The sequence below is a fragment of the Phycodurus eques genome, chromosome 11 (assembly GCF_024500275.1).
Source record: "Phycodurus eques isolate BA_2022a chromosome 11, UOR_Pequ_1.1, whole genome shotgun sequence".
Lineage (NCBI taxonomy): Eukaryota > Metazoa > Chordata > Actinopteri > Syngnathiformes > Syngnathidae > Phycodurus > Phycodurus eques.
In genome coordinates, this window is record NC_084535.1 from 23000397 (window position 1) to 23020520 (window position 20124).

At 40.4% G+C, this 20124-nt stretch overlaps 1 protein-coding gene across 1 annotated transcript in view; it reads left to right on the plus strand.

The window, feature by feature from the left end:
- LOC133409755 (adhesion G protein-coupled receptor A3) overlaps positions 1-20124 on the plus strand; it is a 225467-nt gene that overhangs the window by 199698 nt on the left and 5645 nt on the right. The window contains exons 17-18 of the mRNA XM_061690192.1: positions 10758-10903; positions 19294-19389. Coding sequence (XP_061546176.1) covers positions 10758-10903; positions 19294-19389 — 242 coding nt within the window. The remainder of the gene's footprint in view (positions 1-10757; positions 10904-19293; positions 19390-20124) is intronic.

Sequence of the window (20124 nt, forward strand, 5' to 3'; positions counted from 1 at the left end):
AAACATGCACGGTAGGTTAATTGAAGACTCTAAATTGTCAGTAGGTATGAATGTGAGTGTGAATGGTTGTTTGTTTATATGTGCCCTGCGATTGGCTGGCAACGAGTTCAAGGTGTACGCCGCCTCCTGCTGGGATAGGCTGCAGCATACTCGCGATCCTAGTGAGGGTAAGCGGTATAGAAAATTGATGGATGGATGGCCTAAGACTCCAAGTAGCAGCTAAATTGTGTGTATGCTCTAACAGAATGCATGCGGTGTTGGTGGATTTGTTCCAACAGATCTACTAAGGCCTGCCGCAAATCGACCGAACGTGGCTGATGTGGACCATTGGGGAAAAAAACTACAGTTGCTGACTCTTTGCCACACACGGAGTGATTGAGCACCACATATCTAACGCTGCAACAGAAAAAGTGTAGCCCTGTATCGGGTTTTAAGGCTCCTCATATAGTATAATGTGCTGTATTATTTTTTTATTGAACCACAAAAACATTGTGCGATTGTCAAGGGAGAAGCAGATTGCCATAAAGAAGGTGAAGTAAGCTACAATAAAGGAGAAAGTGTAAATATTTGCTAGGCTGTTGGCAATGTTCGATCGCCCTATTCAATGACTGCACCCAAACGGCAGGCCTCGGTGACAGAGAATCTTCGCTCTTTGCTTTTTTGATTGGCTGTTACATGTGCGACATTGTGACACCATTCACCAGCAATTAAAATTTTTAATCAGAACAAAACCAGTGACACAGTGAGCCACTCATAATTAGTTGACGAACCCCTTACACTGGATGACACTCGCGTCACTTGGTGTGCGATGAGTTTAAGATTGTGATCTTACATAAAGATCCTTTATTGGCAGGTGCTATAGTGCATGTTCACTCACTCTTACAGATTGCGCGCACTGTTGGTAACAGGTGCAAAAGTGCTGGAGACCACCATATTTAAAAGAGGGTTTTCCACTTTGAGAGCCAGTTCAGAGTGTACCCTGCCACCTGCCCGATGATAGCTGGGATAGGCTCCAGCACGCCCGCAACCCGAGTGAGGAGAAGCGGCTCAGAAAATGGATGGATGGATGAAAACTATTGAACTGGAAAGGGAGTAAAATGGGTCCAATTTATGATTTCCTTGAGCTTGGGAAAGAGGAATAAAAATCACAAGGATGAATATGGAGGTTGCTTCAATGAGCTTCTTGGCCAGGAAGTATTGGATGCTCAGGACATTGTGAGCAGGTGCATTGTTATGGTGAAGCAGCCACGAGTTCTCTTCTGCTGATTTCTCGCACACTGAACAAAGCAAACACCACAGGATCTCTTTGCAGATGTTCTTGTTGATAGTCTAGCCTACATTGAAGGGCAAAACTTGTACTTTGTAGTTTGGGTTAGAAATATATCTTTTGTGACACCAGCCCTGGAACTTTTCTGTCACACCTTCTACACAGGTTTGTGCTCCTGTTACAAATTCAAGGCCTATACAATGCTATGCTATGCTCGTAGTTAATGCAGAAAAGTTTGTTTCATACTTTTTTTTCTTTTTTTTTTTCGGACAGGACGGCTACCAAACAATGGAGTGGACAGTTTTGAGGTTTACAACACACAAACACAGAAGAATTAATGGAAACATCTGGGTTGAAAGCACATAATATAAAACAACTATTTTCTCTTAAGTTCTTGCAGAGTTTGTACAGGCTTTAACTCTTGAATAACACTGAACGCATTTGGTTGTTCCCATGCTACCAGATTTATGGACGATGATTTAAAATGTTCCAAATGGCTAGATGCCTAAACATTAATATTTTTATTCCAGTGTGGACACTTTCATTCAAGCCAGAGTGTCTCAAATACTACAATGTGGACGTAAAGTGAAGATACTGTAAATTTTTCAATATGCACCATTGTCAAAAATTTTTTTGTACAATGTTGCAGAATTTTGCTAACAAACTAACCACTGAGCTAACTAACCAACCAACACACAAGCAGTGATACACTGGTAACCTGTTCTCTCGCACTTTTCACTCGGTAACAGTAACAAAAAACTGCACTTGCATTTTAGTGCAGTGAAGTGTAAAGAAACACCTGGATGCCATTAAAATTATTATACGGTAGTTACCATTATAGTCACTGATGGTGTAGTGGTGCATTTGCCTGCCTTCGGTGCGGGCAACAAGGGTTCACTTCCCACTCAGTGATGGTGTGAATGTGAGTGCGAATGGTTGTCCGTCTCTGTATGTGCCCGACGACTGACTGGCGACCAGTTCAGGGTGTAGTCGGCCTTTCATCCAAAGTCAGCTGGGATACGCTCCACCACCTAGTGACCCTGAACAGATAAGTGGTATTGAAAATGGATGGATGAATAATGACCATTATTCTCATTTGAATTATGTACAGTAGTCAGTGTGTTGGTTGATGTATTATAATCACACTCTGTTAAAAACACATCTTAAAACATGTTGTTTATCTGCATCCTGGATGGGCAACTTAAATGATGGAAGGGGCCACAATGTTTCGTCAGCACTACCAGGGGGACACATAGGACCGCACACTTCCTAACCAGATGTATAACAAAAATGCCATTTGTGTGTTTTTTTATTGAACCAATGAACATCAATCACATTATATTAATATACAGTAGTTCGTGCTCAAATGCAGGTATAAAAGATCCACTCTTCAACAACAAAGGTTTTGAAGCAATCGAAAAATAACCAAATTATTTGATTGTTTTTGGTTTTTTTTTCGTTTTTTTTCCCACTGCAAAGGGCTCGTTTATATAAAACAATACTATACAAAGATGGGACAAAGCTGCTGAAGAGCAAAGTGCAAGAACACATTTTGTGCATTTTTTCACAAAAATCAACTCACTCATTTTAATATTGTCGTGTTAGTTCTGCATATCATTCAAAATCCCAGATTATTAGGCCTACTCACTTCGCAGTATAGGGCAGCTCACTCTGCTTTGTTGAAGGAGCTCTAGTGCGTCTCCCATGTCCTGCCACTTGTCCAAACTACCATACTAGTTTACAACACTATTGACAATGTTAAATATGTCCACGTTTTTGGAGGACACTATTCTATTAACTCCTCAGGCACTTTAAATGAACCTTTGACGGTTCTTGTGAAGAAAAAAATAATAATTGCTGTTGTACATACATACATACATTCAATGCTGAATTTTTGCCATAATAAGGATTTTTTTATTTATCATTATTGTTCAAGTGTATTTGCTACCCACAGTTAATTTAATGTATGTTTTAATTAACTTTGATCTTACATTTATGTTACACTTTGTATGCATGAAACCCTGACTGTGAGTAGTGTGTGATACAGTACATCACCTACCGATCAGTTGTAATGCATGCTAAGCTAGGTGCTACCTGGAGTCTTACCAATTATATGAGATGATAGTGTGTTCTTCCTGGTAATTACCTGACAAAGCCTCCTAAAAGGATAAAATTCTCTGTTTGTCTGATATGGCTCATCAGCACCACATAATCATGACTGACAATGTCTCAAAGCAAACTAGGTACATAGGCTTGCCTTGAAATTTTTTGAGCATAAAACATTAGTGTCATGGGTGCGTGTTCCGGTTTTTGTCTTCCCCCTGTTTCACACACGCCTGCTCCTGAGAGCATCTTTACCACCTGTGCCTCGGTCACCCTAATTACCCCTTGAATTTAACCTCGTGTCTCATTCTTTCTCGTCACCAGTTCGTTGTACCTTGTCGTCACGTTCCAGCATTCCTTGTTTCCACGTCAAAGACTCACAGTAAGACTAGACCCTGTTCCGATTATCGACCTCGCCTTTTTGCCTCATGTTTTTGGATACTGTTGCCTTTTTTGGATTGCCTGCCTGTGTACCGACCTCTTCCCGTATATTAAACCTCTCTTTTTTTAAACTGTCCATTTGTTTTGGAGTCGTGCATTTTTGGGTCCTATCCTTTGTTCCGTTCATGAAAATTAGACTGCTTCCTATTCTTGATGATATCCCTGATGGAGAAGAACCAGTGGAAGCGTGATGAAACAACGTCTGCCATTTAGTGGCGATTGAATAGTGCTATTGGAACTCAAAACTGATCAGGGAACATGAGGAAACGTTCATAATTTTCCCACAATTTTTTCTTTTCCTTTTTTTAAATTTTTTTTTTTTATTTTTGTATTTTTTTAATGCAAAAATTAATCGAGGGGCCACTCAGCGTGCAGGCGCCAGTTGCCCGGCCCTGATCTACATATACTGTAAAAAAGCTAAATTGAAGCCTACAATCAAGCAAAATCAAGACCAATGTTAACCTGAAATACATAATTTTACTACTTTCACAGAATACAAAAAGGTTGCATTTTTTGCATTTTAAGGAACTGCCTGAAAAGCTCAGAGACATAATTGTGGCAAGGCACAGATCTGGCCAAGGTTACAAAAATATTCTGCTGCACTTACGGTTCCAAAGAGCACAGTGGCCTCCATAATCCTTAATTAGAAGACGTTTGGGACAACCAGAACCCTTCCTAGAGCTGGCCGCCTGGCCAAACTGAGCAATCGGGGGGTAAGAGCCTTGGTAAGAGAGGTTAAAGAAGAACCCAAAGATCACTGTGGCTGAGCTCCAGAGATGCAGTCGGGAGATGGTAGAAAGTTCCAGAGAGTCAACCATCACTGCAGCCCTCCACCAGTCGGGGCTTTATGGCAGAGTGGGCTGACGGAAGCCTCTCCTCAGTGCAAGACACATGAAAGCCCGCACAGAGCTTGCTAAAAGACACCTGAAGGACTCCAAGAAGGTGAAAAATAAGATTCACTGGTCTGATGAGACCAAGATACAACCCCAATTCCAATGAAGTTGGGACGTTATGTTAAACAAAAATAAAAACAGAATACAATGATTTGCAAATCATGTTCAACCTATATTTAATTGACTACACCACAAGGACAATATATTTAATGTTCAAACTGATAACTATTGTTTTTAGTAAATAATCATTAACTTAGAATTTTATGGCTGCAACACGTTCCAAAAAATCTGGGACAGGGTCATGTTTACCACTGTGTTACATCACCTTTTCTTTTAACAACATTCAATAAACGTTTGGGAACTGAGGACACTAATTGTTGAAGCTTTGTAGTTGGAATTCTTTCCCATTCTTGCTGATGTACAGCTTCAGCTGTTCAACAGTCCGGGGTCTCCGTTGTCGTATTTTATGCTTCATAATGCGCCACACATTTTCACTGGGAGACAGGTCTGGACTGCAGGCAGGCCAGTCTAGTACTTTTACTACAAAGCCACGCTGTTGTAACACTTACAGAATGTGGTTTGGCATTGTCTTGCTGAAATAAGCAGGGGTGTCCATGAAAAAGACGTTGCTTAGATGGCAGCATATGTTTCTCCAAAACCTGTATGTACCTTTCAGCATTAATGGTGCCCTCACAGATGTGTAAGTTACCCATGCCATTGGCACTAACTGGCCCCATACCAACACAGATGATGGCTTTTGAACTTTGCGTCCATAACAGTCCGGATGGTTCTTTTCCTCTTTGGCCCGGAGGAAACGACGTACACAATTTCCAAAAACAATTTGAAATGTGGGCTCGTCGGATAACAGAACACTTTTACACTTTGCATCAGTCCATATTAGATGAGCTCGGGCCCAGAGAAACTGGCGGCGTTTCTGGGTGTTGTTGATAAATGGCTTTTGCTTTGCATAGTAGAGTTTCAATTTGCACTTACAGATGTAGCGCCGAACTGTATTTACTGACATTGATTTTCTAAAGTGTTCCTGAGCCCATGTGGTGATATCCTTTTCACATTGAGGTCGGTTTTTGATGCAGTGCCGCCTGAGGGATCGAAGGTCACGGGGATTTAATGTTGGTTTTTGGTTACATGCAGTGATTTCTCTCTGAACCTTTTGATGATATTATGGACTGTAGATGATGAAATCCCGAAATTCCTTTCAATTGTACGTTGAGGAACATAGTCGTTAAACTGTTTGACTAGTTTATCACGCACTTGATCACAAAGAGGTGAACCTCGCCCCATCTTTGCTTGTGAATGACTGAGCAAGTCAGGGAAGCTCCTTTTATACCTAATCATGGCACCCACCTGTTCCCAATTAGCCTGTTCACCTGTGGGATGTTCCAAACAGGTATTTGATGAGCATTACCCAACTTTCTCAGTCCTTTTTGCCACCTGTTCCAGCATCTGTGGAACGTTTTGAAGCCATGAAATTCTAAGTTAATGATTATTTGCTAAAAACAATAAAGTTTCTCAGTTTAAACATTAAATATCTTGTCTTTGTAGTGTAATCAATGAAATATAGGTTGAACATGATTTGCAAATCATTGTATTCTGTTTTTATTTATGTTTAAAACAACGTCCCAACTTCATTGGAATTGGGGTTATAGAACTTTTTGGCCTTAATTCTAAACTGTAAGTGTAGAGAAAACCAGCCACTGCTCATCACATGTCCAATACAGTCCCAACAGTGAAGCATGGTGGTGGTAGCATCATGCTGTGGGGGTATTTTTCAGCTGCAGGGACAGGGAGACTGGTTGCAAGAAAAGATTAATCCGGCCAAGATATCCTCGACGAAAACCTTCTCCAGAGTGCTCAGGACTTCAGACTGGGCCGAAGGTTCACCTTCCAACAAGACAATGACCCTAAGCACATAGTTAAAATAACGAAGGAGTGGCTTCAGAACGACTCCAGGACTGTTCTTGAATGGCCCAGCCAGAGCCCTGACTTAAACCCAATTGAGCATCTCTGGAGAGACCTGGAAATGGCTGTCCACCAACGTTCACCGTCCAACCTGACAGAACTGGAGAGGATCTGAAAGAAGGAATGGCAGAGGATCCCCAAATCCAGGTGTGAAAAACCTGTTGCATCATTCCCAAAAAGACTCATGGCTGTATTAGCTCAAAAGGGTGCTTCTACTAAATACTCAGCAAAGGGTCTGAATACTTTAACTTTAATGGTTTTAGCAAATGGCTGCAATATAACAAAGAGTGAAAATTGTTCAGGAGTCCGAATACTTTCCCTACCCACTGTATATAATGGAATAGGACTTGATCTGCTCCCTCACTCAGGACCAGTTTGTCTTGGCTGACAATACACAATATTGTAGATTGATTAATTCAGTTGGGCGAGAAGCTCGATCATCCGGGAGGAACTCAGGGTCGGGCCGCTGCTCCTCCACATTGAGAGGAGCCAGATGAGGTGGCTCGGGCTTCTGATTTGGATGCCTCCCGGACGCCTCCCTGGTGAGGTGTGGCATGCACGTGCCAACGGGAGGAAGCCCTGGGGATGACCCAGGACATGCTGGAGAGACTTAATCTCTCAACTGGCCTGGGAATCACTTGGGATCCCCCCGGAAGAGCTGGACGAAGTGGCTGGGGAGAGGGAAATCTCAGCTTCCCTGCTTAAGCTGCTTCCCCAGCGACCCAACATCGGATAAACGGAAGAAAATGGATGGATGGATTAATTTAGTTATTCAATTAAATATTTTGTTCTTACATAAGAACAAATTCATATGTCATTTCGCAAGTCAATATTTTCTAAATGGGTTTTAAACAGAAATGTCTCAGTGAGAAGAGCTGGTCATTGTGTTTTGACTAATTATTCTTATTGTGGAGATGACGATAGCAGTACTTTGATATGGTAGGGTTTTTTTTATTTCTTTGTAATATCACCTTAGCTGAAATGAAAAATTACCTGAAAGATGAGAAAAATATATTGCATTACTGCAATAACTAACATCTAAAATAGGAAAAGCGGTCAAAAAGGTCAATAAACAAGCCATTAAAAACCTTTAACAGTCTGTGTAGGAAGAATACATTTGCCAGGCTGGTGCTCTTTATTGGAAAAAAAAACAACACCACATTAATGAGATTCCAGTTGGCTGTTTCCAGCTCATCCTTTGTTGACTTTGTGATCAATGTGCTGCTCAGTGAGGCAGTCATTGCCTGCAATATTTAATATTTGCTCAAGGTTTTCTGCTAAGAATGGCTTTCACCTCTCAGATGAAAATAGTGAAATCACAGTTTAGCAGACTAGTCACAGATATTAGTGCTACGGTGTGTAGGGTACTATGAATCGCACTAGTATGTTGGTTTCTCATTTTTTATTAATCATAACGGTAGTCTGTTGTTACTGCCAACATTTAGTTACATTGTTTGTGCTAGTTTCCCCTTTGGTTGCTCTTGTGTTCTTTTGCAATGTTAAACACCATAAAGGTACTATCCTGAGAGGGGGGATATAATTTATAATTATACTCCATTGTTATTAAATGGAGTTGTGTCAGGTATGAGGTTGAAACTCTTGATTTTAATGCTGAAATTGTAATAGTAAGATTACAGGGCTCAAGGTAAGTACAATGTGTTAGAAAACATGGAATTTTCTATGGCATACCTTACTACAAAATGCTCTCAAATGTGGCCCCTTAATTTTAATTGATAATTGATTAATTGATTTGTCACTGTACAGAAAAATTTAATTTTTTGAACAAAATCATTAAATATTGCAAAAATGAGTACCGTATTTTCACGATCATAAGGCGCACCGTATTAAAAGGCGCAGTTTCAGTTACGGGCTCTATTTCTGTATTTAACACAAACATAAGGCGCACCGTATTATTGGGCGCAGGCATGGTAAAACATACGCTAGTTTTAAACATACGCTAGCATGCATGCACACTAAAACAATGTTTTTAAAAAGGCAGCGAGAGCAAAACTGAATTTGGTTGTACTTTATTGAAGTGTTTAACAATGTACTCACTTTATTTTTTGATCAATCCTCATCCACAAATCGATCAAAATCCTCATCTTCCGTATCCGAAATGAACAGCTGGGCAAGTTCTCCATCAAAAACGCCAGGTTCCCTCTCGTCATTGTTGGAGTCAGTCTCGTTGTCGTGCGGCTCCTCAGAAATGATGCCGGCTTTTACGAAAGCTTGAACAACAGTGCAAGCAGACACGTTAGCCCAAGTATCCACAATCGATTCACAAATTGTGGCGTAACTCGCCCGGCGCTGCCTCCTAGTCTTAGAAAAGCTGTGTTCGCCATCTGTCATCCATGGCACCCACGCCCCTCGCAACATCACTTTGAACGCCCTGTTTACACCGATGTCCAGCGGTTGGAGTTCCTTCGTCAAGCCTCCCGGAATGATGGCAAGCTCCGAGTTATTGCACTCAGTCAAAGGGTGACTGTAGAGACGCTTCTCCCGGCTGTTCTTTGCTTATTAATCCATTGCTCGAGTTGGTCTTTCAACTCGGGCCACTTCGCCTTATTTCCGCGGAAACTCAGCTTTGTCTTCTTAACTTAGCGAAGCTCGTTTTCCTGCTTCCTCCACTTGCGAACCATGGACTCGTTGATCTTGAATTCTCTCGCAGCTGCTCGATTCCCATGTTCCTCCGCGTAACTGATAGCCTGCAGTTTAAACTGTGCTTCGTAAGCGTGTCTCCGTAGGTGTCATTTTCGGGGTTCCTTAGCCAAACCGATGCACGTACCGGAACTATATACCTGCTGAGGGCGTGCCTTTCGCGCCCTCTGTCACGCGCACCCTTCCCCCTTTAACGTCCGCATGGTGTCCTCAGTCACGTCCGCCTTTCCACTATATAAGCAGCGTGTCGACAGGAAATGCTCCGAGTCAGTCAAGATCCAAAGCTTACATTTTAAAGGAGCTTTAGCAGTACTCATTTGTTGAGCACTGCATAATAGGATTGGTAAATAGAAACTACAGCCTGTCTCAATGGTTTATGCTGTATTAATAATAACATGAGCCCTTATCTCCCATTAAATCAGTGAAAACAAATTTAAAATCTCAACTGAAGAACATAAGTTGGAATTTTTTATGGTCTTGCACATGTCTGCACTGCCAGATGGTTAACATGCATGCAGTATGATGGCAGAAACCAGTAAATTATGTTTATGTTACCTTCACTATCTGAACTGGCTTAAAAATACCAACAAGTCCTCATATTCCTCTCTTCGCACTAATTAAGCTCAGAAGTGAGCATACTTCAACACATTGCCAAAGGTATTCGCTCACCTTGACACACCAACATAACATACATAACATAATATGCTCAAGGGCACATTCAATTAGGACCAGGACTCATGGAAACTAGCTTTAGTCTCTGGCCATTTAAGACAGGACAGTATCAATTTGATTGAGCATCGCAGATTGCGACAGACCAAACTGATTGGTTATGGGGGGGAGAAAAAAAGATTTGTACCTTTTAATATTTCCTCATCATCTTCCATCCCTTCTCCTCTTTTAAATCTATTTTTATGAACTGTCAAAACCTTTTCACAAAGTTAGTTCAATTCTGACATTCAAATGTGATTTGTGAATATTCAAACGGGAAAGAGAGGGTAGGTATGCAATACAGTGCATTCCTCTCACAACGTGACTATCATTTATATTGTAATTTGTTATTGTGGCTGCAACCCTGATGTCCTCTAGCATAACTGATAAGGAGCTGCTCAGTATCCAAACGTAAAACTGCACCAAAATGCTGCCAACAACCTTGCACGCAGCCAACCTTTTACTCTGTTTTGCTTGATAGTCTCTTTAATGAAGGACATAGAACATTAAGGTCGGGAAGGAAAGCCGTCAGAAACACCCTAGGCATGACGTTGATATTTTTTAGAGCCACTTGTCCTTCACTTTTATTCTTTGAATTGTATGTGGTAAAGGAATTAACAGTTTTTCCCCTGACAGACATTGTAGAGAATTTACAAGCCAAGTTTCAGATTTTAATTGTAGCAATTTTCAATATTTCACCATTTCAGGTCGGGTTCGTGCTACACTACTCGTCTTTAGCAACCATGCTCTGGCTTGGGGTGACAGCGAGGAACATTTATAAGCAGGTGATGAAGAAGCGTCCACAGAGCCAAGATGGTGACTCGCCTCGACCCCCTAAACAGCCACTGTTGAGGTACAGAGATTTTCATGCAATGTTCTTGAACTTTTACTGCTTGCTGTGGGTCTGTGCGTGTGTGCGTGTGCTTGTATGCCAGTGTGATACTATTTTGTTATTCTTGATCTGTCACTGCAATATGTTACTTGTTTGTTTTTAGTTGTACCTCCAAATTTGAATGGGTATCTGGATGTGGAATTTCAAAATGGTCCAAAATCTGCAGGAAAGATGACACCTCTAAATTCACAAAAAATCAAAGAGGTTGAACCATAATGGGTGACATCGTAAAAGACAAGAACAAATTTATAGGGACTTCAATACATTTGGTAACACTGAGGGAACATCGATACCAGGGCTATCCAATATACTGTATATGTATACATCCATCCATACATCCAGTTTAAAAAAATGATAACCGATCACCGATCCGATCACAAGATGGAACAATGTGTCTATTTAAATGACCTGTTCATTTACTGTATATACTTGTGTACTTAATTGCTAAAAATTATATTTACAATAAATAATGTGTCTTTGTTCATCTATTTATGTCAGTGAGGCATAGTGACAGACAGAACAAATGAATGGTCTTCTCTTAGATGGCAGGAAGTACATACAGTAATTAATGTATCCACTTTTTGTGACATTTTTGTTTCTTGGTGTGCCGTGTGATTTTTCAATTGTAAAATATGTTCCTTGGCCCCATTAAGGTTGGAAATCACTGCTGTAGTCAGATCATGTATTCTAATCAGTCAGGTCAAACCAACATTACAACATGACAGAAATAATGGGTGCTAACTTAATTAACTTTAGAGCATGATTCGACAGAATCGTACAACCGTTAGTGCTAGCACTTGCTTGCTAGGCTACATAACGTTTTTTTGTTGCCTGCTTGCGAGCCGTATCGTATTAAAATTATGTGAACGTACCTCAAGCAAGCCTTAAAAGAACGTCCTCTCCTGTCCTGAGCACCAACACACGTTTTTCCCCATTTTGTACTTATAATACAGTCGGCGCGATCCACTCTTGTCGTCGTCGCCACGGTAATAAGTGTATCCGGTCGCATTTGAGTTGACAAGATAAAGCCCAATGATCATAAAAAATGGGATGCGATGGAATTGGAATACAAGATTTTATTGCAGTAGTCTGACAGTGCAATCGTGAAAGAACACATTTGTCTTGTAGGCTGATCCGGGCTTTACGTGTTGTCTGTCTCGAACGTGTTGTCTGTTGCACACCGCCGACATGTTTTTTTTTTTTAATCACTTTATTGGCCGTCAGATAGTTACAGTACTATGTCAAAAGACATGCAACAAGGCTAAAAATAAACTAGCTTTTGCATTTAAATATACTGTGCATGATGGCGACGCGGAGTAAATGTCTTTTGCGGAGCCGATCAATGACGTCATTGAATTATGACATTGAAGCCGATCAGTATAAAATACTAATTATCGTCCGACACCGATCAGGCCGATAAAATTGGTGTAAAGTCAAATATATATATATATATATATATATATATATATATATATATATATATAGCAGTAATCCCTCGTTTTACGTGGTTAATGGGGACCAGAACCCCTCGCGAAAGATGAAAAACCGCAAAGTAGGATTTGTCCCCCCCACCCTAGGAATTTTTGTGTAGGTGTATGCGGGTACCAGAATGTTTAAAATATGTAAACAGTATATATACTTTACATATTTGAGACAAAGATTAGAACAGTACAGGTATTTACTTAAATCTTTAATTATAAAACCTTATACAGTAATTAAAATTCCTAAACATTGCCTTCTGAGAGAGGCGAAGACGCTTGCATTGGTAGTGGAGGAGAGGCTCTCACTAGATTTGTTGATTCGGTTCGATATTTTTTCGATACAAAAAATAATTTTTTTTTCATTTTTTTAACGTATTTTATTGAAATTACCAACATGTAAAAATAATAATAAAAAAACAAATGTATCTGATGGCGAAATTACCCATCATCTTAGCAACAGAGTATATATTACAAATAAATAGCTCGTTAGAAAATAACAGCTATAGGACAGCAACCGTGACAGATATTATCGATATTCCTGTGGCAATGTCAGTAGTCACAGGTATAGTGGCAGGTACATCTCAATAAATTAAGTGACAAAAGATTAATTCAGTTAGGTCATTCAATTCAAAAAGTTAAGCTCAAATTATAGAAATACAGTACACACACTCAGTGAAATATTTCATGATATTTTTCATATATCTGTATAATTTTGCTGCAATTGACTGGCGACCAGTTCAGGGTGTAGCCCGCCTCTCGCCTGAAGATAGCTGGGATAGGATCCAGCACGGCCGCGACCCTTGTGAGGATAAGCGGAAAAGAAGATGAATGCAAATGAATGAATGTATAATTTTGACGATTATAGCTTACAGCAAACGAAAACACAAAATTCAACAGCTCTACAAACTACAATATTACGTAACAAACAGTCAAGAAACGATGAAAATGATTTAATGGAGAAATTAGGCCACGAATTTGCCCTCTGAAAAGTATTTTCCCAAGTGTTTAATGAATCTGTATTATATATGAGTACTGAAATAAATGGACTTTTCTACCGCATTCTAATTTATTGAGATGTATCTATACATTTGGTCACACTAACCTCCACAGCTTCTGTCAGACTTGTGGTTAAATCATCTGTGGTGACTGTCGAGGAGGCGTGTACGAACAACGTTGCTTTTCATCTCACATTCCGCAGTCATACAGTGCCCGAACAGTCAAGTAGTTCTGCGTAGCTCTCGACGTTCAGCCGTCTGAGGTCATAGCAACAGTGAGATTCACGAAGCAATCTTAAGCTCAAGTGTCCACTCCGCAGCATGTTATGTTATGGGCATATTATGAAACCTGGCATTGTCCCCAAGTTAGAAAAGGGTCTCAAGTTGACAGCAATAGTAGTAGTAATAGCCCAGTTAATTAATTTTGCCATTTGAATCATGCTGTCCAAATGGGTCGGATAAAGTTTGTATGCCGCGTACTCCTTTTTTTTTTGTCTGGCACTTATTTTCTCATCGGGGTGATGTTGACGGAAATGTGATGTCATGTTTGTTGTATTTCCACCAACATAGTTAAGCATTGTGTGACACGTGCGACTTGCCGTTGTATATTTGTCTCCGAAACGCTTGCCATCTGAGAAATACTTAACACGAAAACCAAAGTAGTTCCAAATGCCAAATTTGAAGGATGGTGGAGTATTTTCAATATCAGGAGGGTCTGTGGAACTAGCCATTGTGCCAAGGCGCGTTAGCGACTGTCTCAGCAGCTTGGGGTGCGTTCGGAAATGTACTGCGGTGCTGCCCTGCTACACTCAGGACCGTGCATTTTTAAGAGTAGAGTTAAGGCGTCAGGGTTAATATCTGAACGCACCTTTCCTTGGTCAGAATGAATATGAGAGGAGAAACATAGTGGCTCTGCGCTCAACAATAAGGCGCAGGGTGGAGTTCAAAATTGCCAAAGGTATTCGCTCACCTGCCTTCACTTAGATATGTATTTAAGTGACATCCCATTTTAAATCCATAGGGTTTAATCGGACATTGGTCCGCCCTCTGCAATTCTAACAACTTAAACTCTTTGGGAATGTTTTGCATTTTGTTTTGTCTTTTTGTTTGTTTTTGTATAAATTGTTCACTCTTTTTTATATTGTGGCCATTTGCTAAAATCATTTAACTTCCTTTTTTTCCTCAATGTACACACAGCTCCCCATATTGACAGGAAAAAAACTGAATTGTTGAAATTTTTGCAGATTTATGAAAAAAGAAAAACTGAAATATCACACAGCCATAAGTATTCACACATTTTGCTCAGTATTTAGTAGATGCACCCTTTTGAACTGATACAGGCATGAGTCTTTTTGGGAATGATGCAACAAGTTTTTCACACCTGGATTTAGGGATCATCTGCCATTCCTCGTTGCAGATCCTCTCCAGTTCTGTCAGGTTGGATGGTGAACTTTGGTGGGCAGCCATTTTCAGGTATTTCCAGAGATGCTCAATTGAGTTTAAAGTCAGGGCTCTGGCTGGGCCATTCAAGAAGTCATAGAGTTGTTCTGAAGCCAATCCTTCGTTATTTTAGCTGTGTGCTTAGGGTCATTGTCTTGTTGGAAGGTGAACCTTCGGCCCAGTTTGAGGTCCTGAGCACTCTGGGGAAGGTTTTTGTTCAGGATATCCCCGTACTTGGCCACAGTCATCTTTCCTTCGATTGCAAGCCGTCGTCCTGTCCCTGCAGCTGAAAAACACCCCCACAGCATGATGCTCCCATCAACATGCTTCACTGTTGGGACTGTATTGGACAGGTGATGAGCAGTGCCTGGTTTTCTCCACACATGCCACTTAGAATTAAGTCCAACAATTTCTATCTTGGTGTCATCAGACCAGAGAATCTTATTTCTCACCATCTTGGAGTCCGTCAGGTGTTTTTTTTAATTATTTTTTTTAAGGAAACTCCATGCAGGCTTTCTTGTGCCTTGCACTGAAGAGAGGCTTCCGTCGGGCCACTCAGCCATAAAGCCCCGAATGGTGGAGGGCTGCAGTGATGGTTGACTTTCTAGAACTTTCTCCCATCTTCCGACTGCATCTCTGGAGCTCAGCCACAGTGATCTTTGGGTTCTTCTTTACCTCTCTCACTCTTCGCCCCCAATTGCTCAGTTTGGCCAGACAGCCAGCTCTAGGAAGGGTTCTAATCGTCCCAAACGTCTTCCATTTCAGGATTATGGAGGCTACTGTGCTCTTAGGAACCTTAAGTGCAGCAGAATTTTTTTTGTAATCTTGGCCAGATGTGTGCCTTGCCACAAATCTGTCTCTGAGCCCTCCAGGCAGTTCCTTTGACCTCATGATTCTCATTTGCTCCGACATGCACTGTGAGCTGTAAGGTCTTATATAGACAGGTGTGTGGCTTTCCTAATCAAGTCCAATCAGTATAATCAAACACAGCTGGACTCCAGTGAAGGTGTAGAACCATTTTCAGGATGATCAGAAGAAATGGACAGCACCCGAGTTAAATGTATGAGTGTCACAGCAAAGGGTCTGAATACTTATGGCTGTGTGATATTTCAGTTTTTCTTTTTTAATAAATCAGCAAAAATTGCAACAATTAAATGTTTTTCTGTCAATATGGGGTGCTGTGTATAACTTAATGAGGAAAAAAATTAACAAATGGCTGCAATATAACAGAGAATGAAAGATTTAAGGGGGTCTGAAAACTAATCAGTCGGCCACCGTGCCGCCTATATAAACACGCACACAAACACACACACACACACATTCCCATTAGTGAGCCATAACAGCACAATTCAAGAGGATACCAATGTGTAATACAATTGTAGCAATACCAGTGCTACATACAGGCTTGGCATATAAACTACATTGGTACGTGGTTTTGAATAAATTTCGAAAACATAGGGGATTTGTGTGTGTGTGGGCAGGTCCTACAGCACCAGTAAAGTATTTTCTCATTGAGTATTACAGTGTGATGACTGCAACACTAAACTTCAATGAACATTTAACATTTCGGCGTACTTCTACGGAACGTTCTGGAGCTGCTGCCATCATGCGCTGTTTGTGAATGAGATCATTTGTTCAGGGGCAAGCGGTTGGACCATGCAGCGCTGCATCCATATTGATCCGTGTTGATTGACCGTAATGGTCCCTGTCAGACATGCTCATGCAATAAGACTTAGCGGCTGGAGACAAATCAATTTCTCCTCCTGCCCAACTGCACCCCACCACCCCTTCGCTCCCAGCCCCCATTCTCAAATCACCACCTCCCCCAATCCCATTATCAAACCTATTTCTGCTGATCTACATCCCTGTCCCTCCAATCTTGACAGCATCTAATGCTATATCAAGAAAGCAACTGTGGTCAATTTTGTCAGAAATCTGCTCCACCTGATTTCCTCGCCTAATTTGTGGTTTATTTTTATTTAATGAATATGTGTCTTCTTTCTGGATATGACACAAGAAATTTATGTTGAGAGATATGAAAACAAAAACAATACAATTATTGTTATTATTAGTTCTATTATTGTTATTCCTTTTTTATCAATATTTGTTATAGTATGCTTCAGGACATGTTTAACTTGTATCAGATGACTGAGTGTTGTCTCACTCACATATCTCTTCTGTTGGAAGGTTTGTGTCTTTTTTCCACATGCACAGAGTTGGGTGTGCAATCATTTTGCAGATACTGTATTAAAACATCACCATATGTAAAACGTCCCATATGGCGCTTGAGGTTAAATGGGTCAGATGCTTTAACATTTCACTGTTTATTCTCATTTACACTTATGCTGCTGACAGGACTGTAAATGGCTTTCAGTTGGTGGGGGATGGGAGCTGCAAAGGAAACTGTTCCACTCAGAAGCAGTGACAGGCTGGTAATGCCACCAAACACGGCCATGTCTACTCACATTCCCTATTTCCTGTCTCAGAATCTGCCCAACCCGTACGACAACCCCTCCCCCCGCCCCCCGCCCTGCCATATGAACGACCCAGACAAGCACCTTGATTATAATTGAATTTTCGGGACGCCAGCTGTGTGACAAGGGACATATTGTGAAAGGGAGAGACAGAGGGAGGAGAAAAGAGGACGATGGAGTGCTGTAAAGGTTAGACCCATGACAGAGGTGGAGATTGAACAGGATGGAAGAGGAAATAGCATAGTGTTATGTTGGAAAGTGGATGACAGGGAAAAGGGAGTGCTTACGAGTAGACATTGGAGAGGGAGCTGCTGGACATTAGCTTTATTTTTGCACATAATTTTTAGGCCTCACTGTTTAGTTGCTGTGACGCAAGCGTCAATGCCACTCAAAGTTTACAATTAAAAAGCTTTCCTTATCAGCCAGCAGATGACAAATGATTAAACAGTTGCTAATGCCAGACTATCATTGTATGGAGAACGTCGCCTGAAGGTAACAGCTCTAAATAAGATACCATCTTCGCATTCATGGCCTCAATTCCACCTTGAGGAAGTGTAACATTAATTTCACAGGAGGGTGTAATGCTAAAGGAAAATATTGAATGAAGAGACGAGTACAGTAATTGATGAGCAACACATTGACAAACACAGTCAGTGTTGTTATTCTTATATCTATAAAATGCTGGTAAATTGCCATGTTGGTTTGCTTCAACAACATTCTTTGACATTTACAAAACGTATTTTAGCCTTTAAGGATACGTCCAAAGTCGGAGGACGTGTTCGAGTCCCACTAGGGACAAAAATGTAGGGGGGGAGTAAAAAAAAAAAATCAAAAATTGCAATTGGAGAGCTGCTTGTCTGCTTGCTGGCTACTGTCGAGTTAGCCCTGAACAAAGCATCGTCCCCATCGCCCAAGCTCAAGTGGTGCAGCAACTCTTTCACTCTGAACCCCTCCTTGCATGCTTGCACGTCTGTGATCTGGTTCTGTGCGGTGTGAAACAACACAAAGTATACATCAGAGAAGGATTTGAATTTCCGATTGAGGGACACCAACGAGTAGCCTATAATAAAACAACTAAACTGTGTTGTGTCTGGATAAGCTCTCATCCATCAGTGAGATCCTCTCGTTGCAGTTGCAAGCGCAACCTTTGGCCATGTTTTGACATTTTGTGATCTGCACTGATGTTTCCACTTATGTAAAAATTCTAGGAGTCAAAAATGACAACAAAAAAAAACATCTCAACTAACTATAACCCTTTGTATCCTATTAAGCATGTTTGAGTGTATACTGCATTTGGGGTCCCTATTCTCTACACAATTTATGAGAACAATCTTTCAGAGAACAGTCTTTTCCAAAAGCATATTTTTATTTATCCACCCAGCATATATTTGGAGTGAAAAATGTTTGCTGCTCAGGGTATATCTACACTTGATAGAGAAGCATTATGAACCCCGTTATTTTTAGCAGCAGCATAGTGGTGACTGACTTGCATACAGGCAGTGTGGGTTCAGTTCCCCCTAAGTAGCTGTGTTAATCTGAGTAGACATTTGTCCAGGATGTGCCTTTTGTCCAGCTGCGATAGGCTCCACAGTGAGCCTGAATAGGATAAACGGAATAAAAAAATGGATGAATGGTGAGATGTATAGTAAAAAATGTGGATGGATGTTCAGGTATGTGGTCGGAAGGCTTCACTGGGTTGTGCTGCAGAAAATAACGTTAAAATGTGACTGCATCAGGTCAACATCTGTAAAACCTGTATCACTACCATTAGTGTTTTCATTGTGAAATTCATACAGAATTTAACCATTGTACATTTTTCTCAGTGTTCAATTTGATTAATGGTTATATATCTATTTCTCACCTGTATTTCATCAATGGTTTGATTCAAATCAGGGATATATATATTTTTTATTTTATTTTATTTTTTTTACCAACCAAGCACTTTTTATCATGTCTTACAGATTTTATTTAGTCAGTGGCGGAGTGCCCCTCATCATCTGTGGGGTCACCGCAGCTGTTAATCTTGACAACTATGGCAGCGGGGAGCAAGCACTTTAGTAAGTTCACACAGTTCAATTTAACGATTTTATTGAAAAGTGTGGTTATAAATGGTTTACCAAAGTAAATCCTAGGGCCCGACCGATTAATTGGCGGGCCGATTTAATCAACCAACATTAGCACTTTCCAAATCGGCTGATTTTGCTGATTATTTTTTTTTAAACCTACTAACACATTACAACATAAGACAAACATAATGACATTCAAAATAGCGTAAAAAAATTGGCCAATTCTTTGCTGATTTTTCTCTTTGTTGTAAAATTCAAGGAGAAACTATTGTATAACACTCAATCGTTCTGCCTGTATTTCATATCTTAATTGTTGTTCGCATTAAGGGACCAAAAAGTTATTTTATTCATTCTACTGTATATATTTTTAATTAATCAGCTATCAGAATTTTTTTCTGCCAAATATCGGAATCGGCATTGGCCTCAACAAATCCATATCAGTCAGGCTCTAGTAAGTATTATATTAATAAATAATGTCAATGCATACATGTTGCTTTTGACTGTCATTGTGTTGCTCATCAAACGGGGCAGACACAATGTATTTTTTTAACAAAGGGCTTTTGATCATCATTTATTGGAGTAAATTTCTGTACTCTTTATTATCAATTCATATGTTACATGAAATGCCTCATGTATTTCATTAAGTTAAGGTTAAAATGAAGGAAATCTCATTTTGAACAATGGCTTAGAAATATTTTATTCTTATCTCATGATTTTCATGTTTGC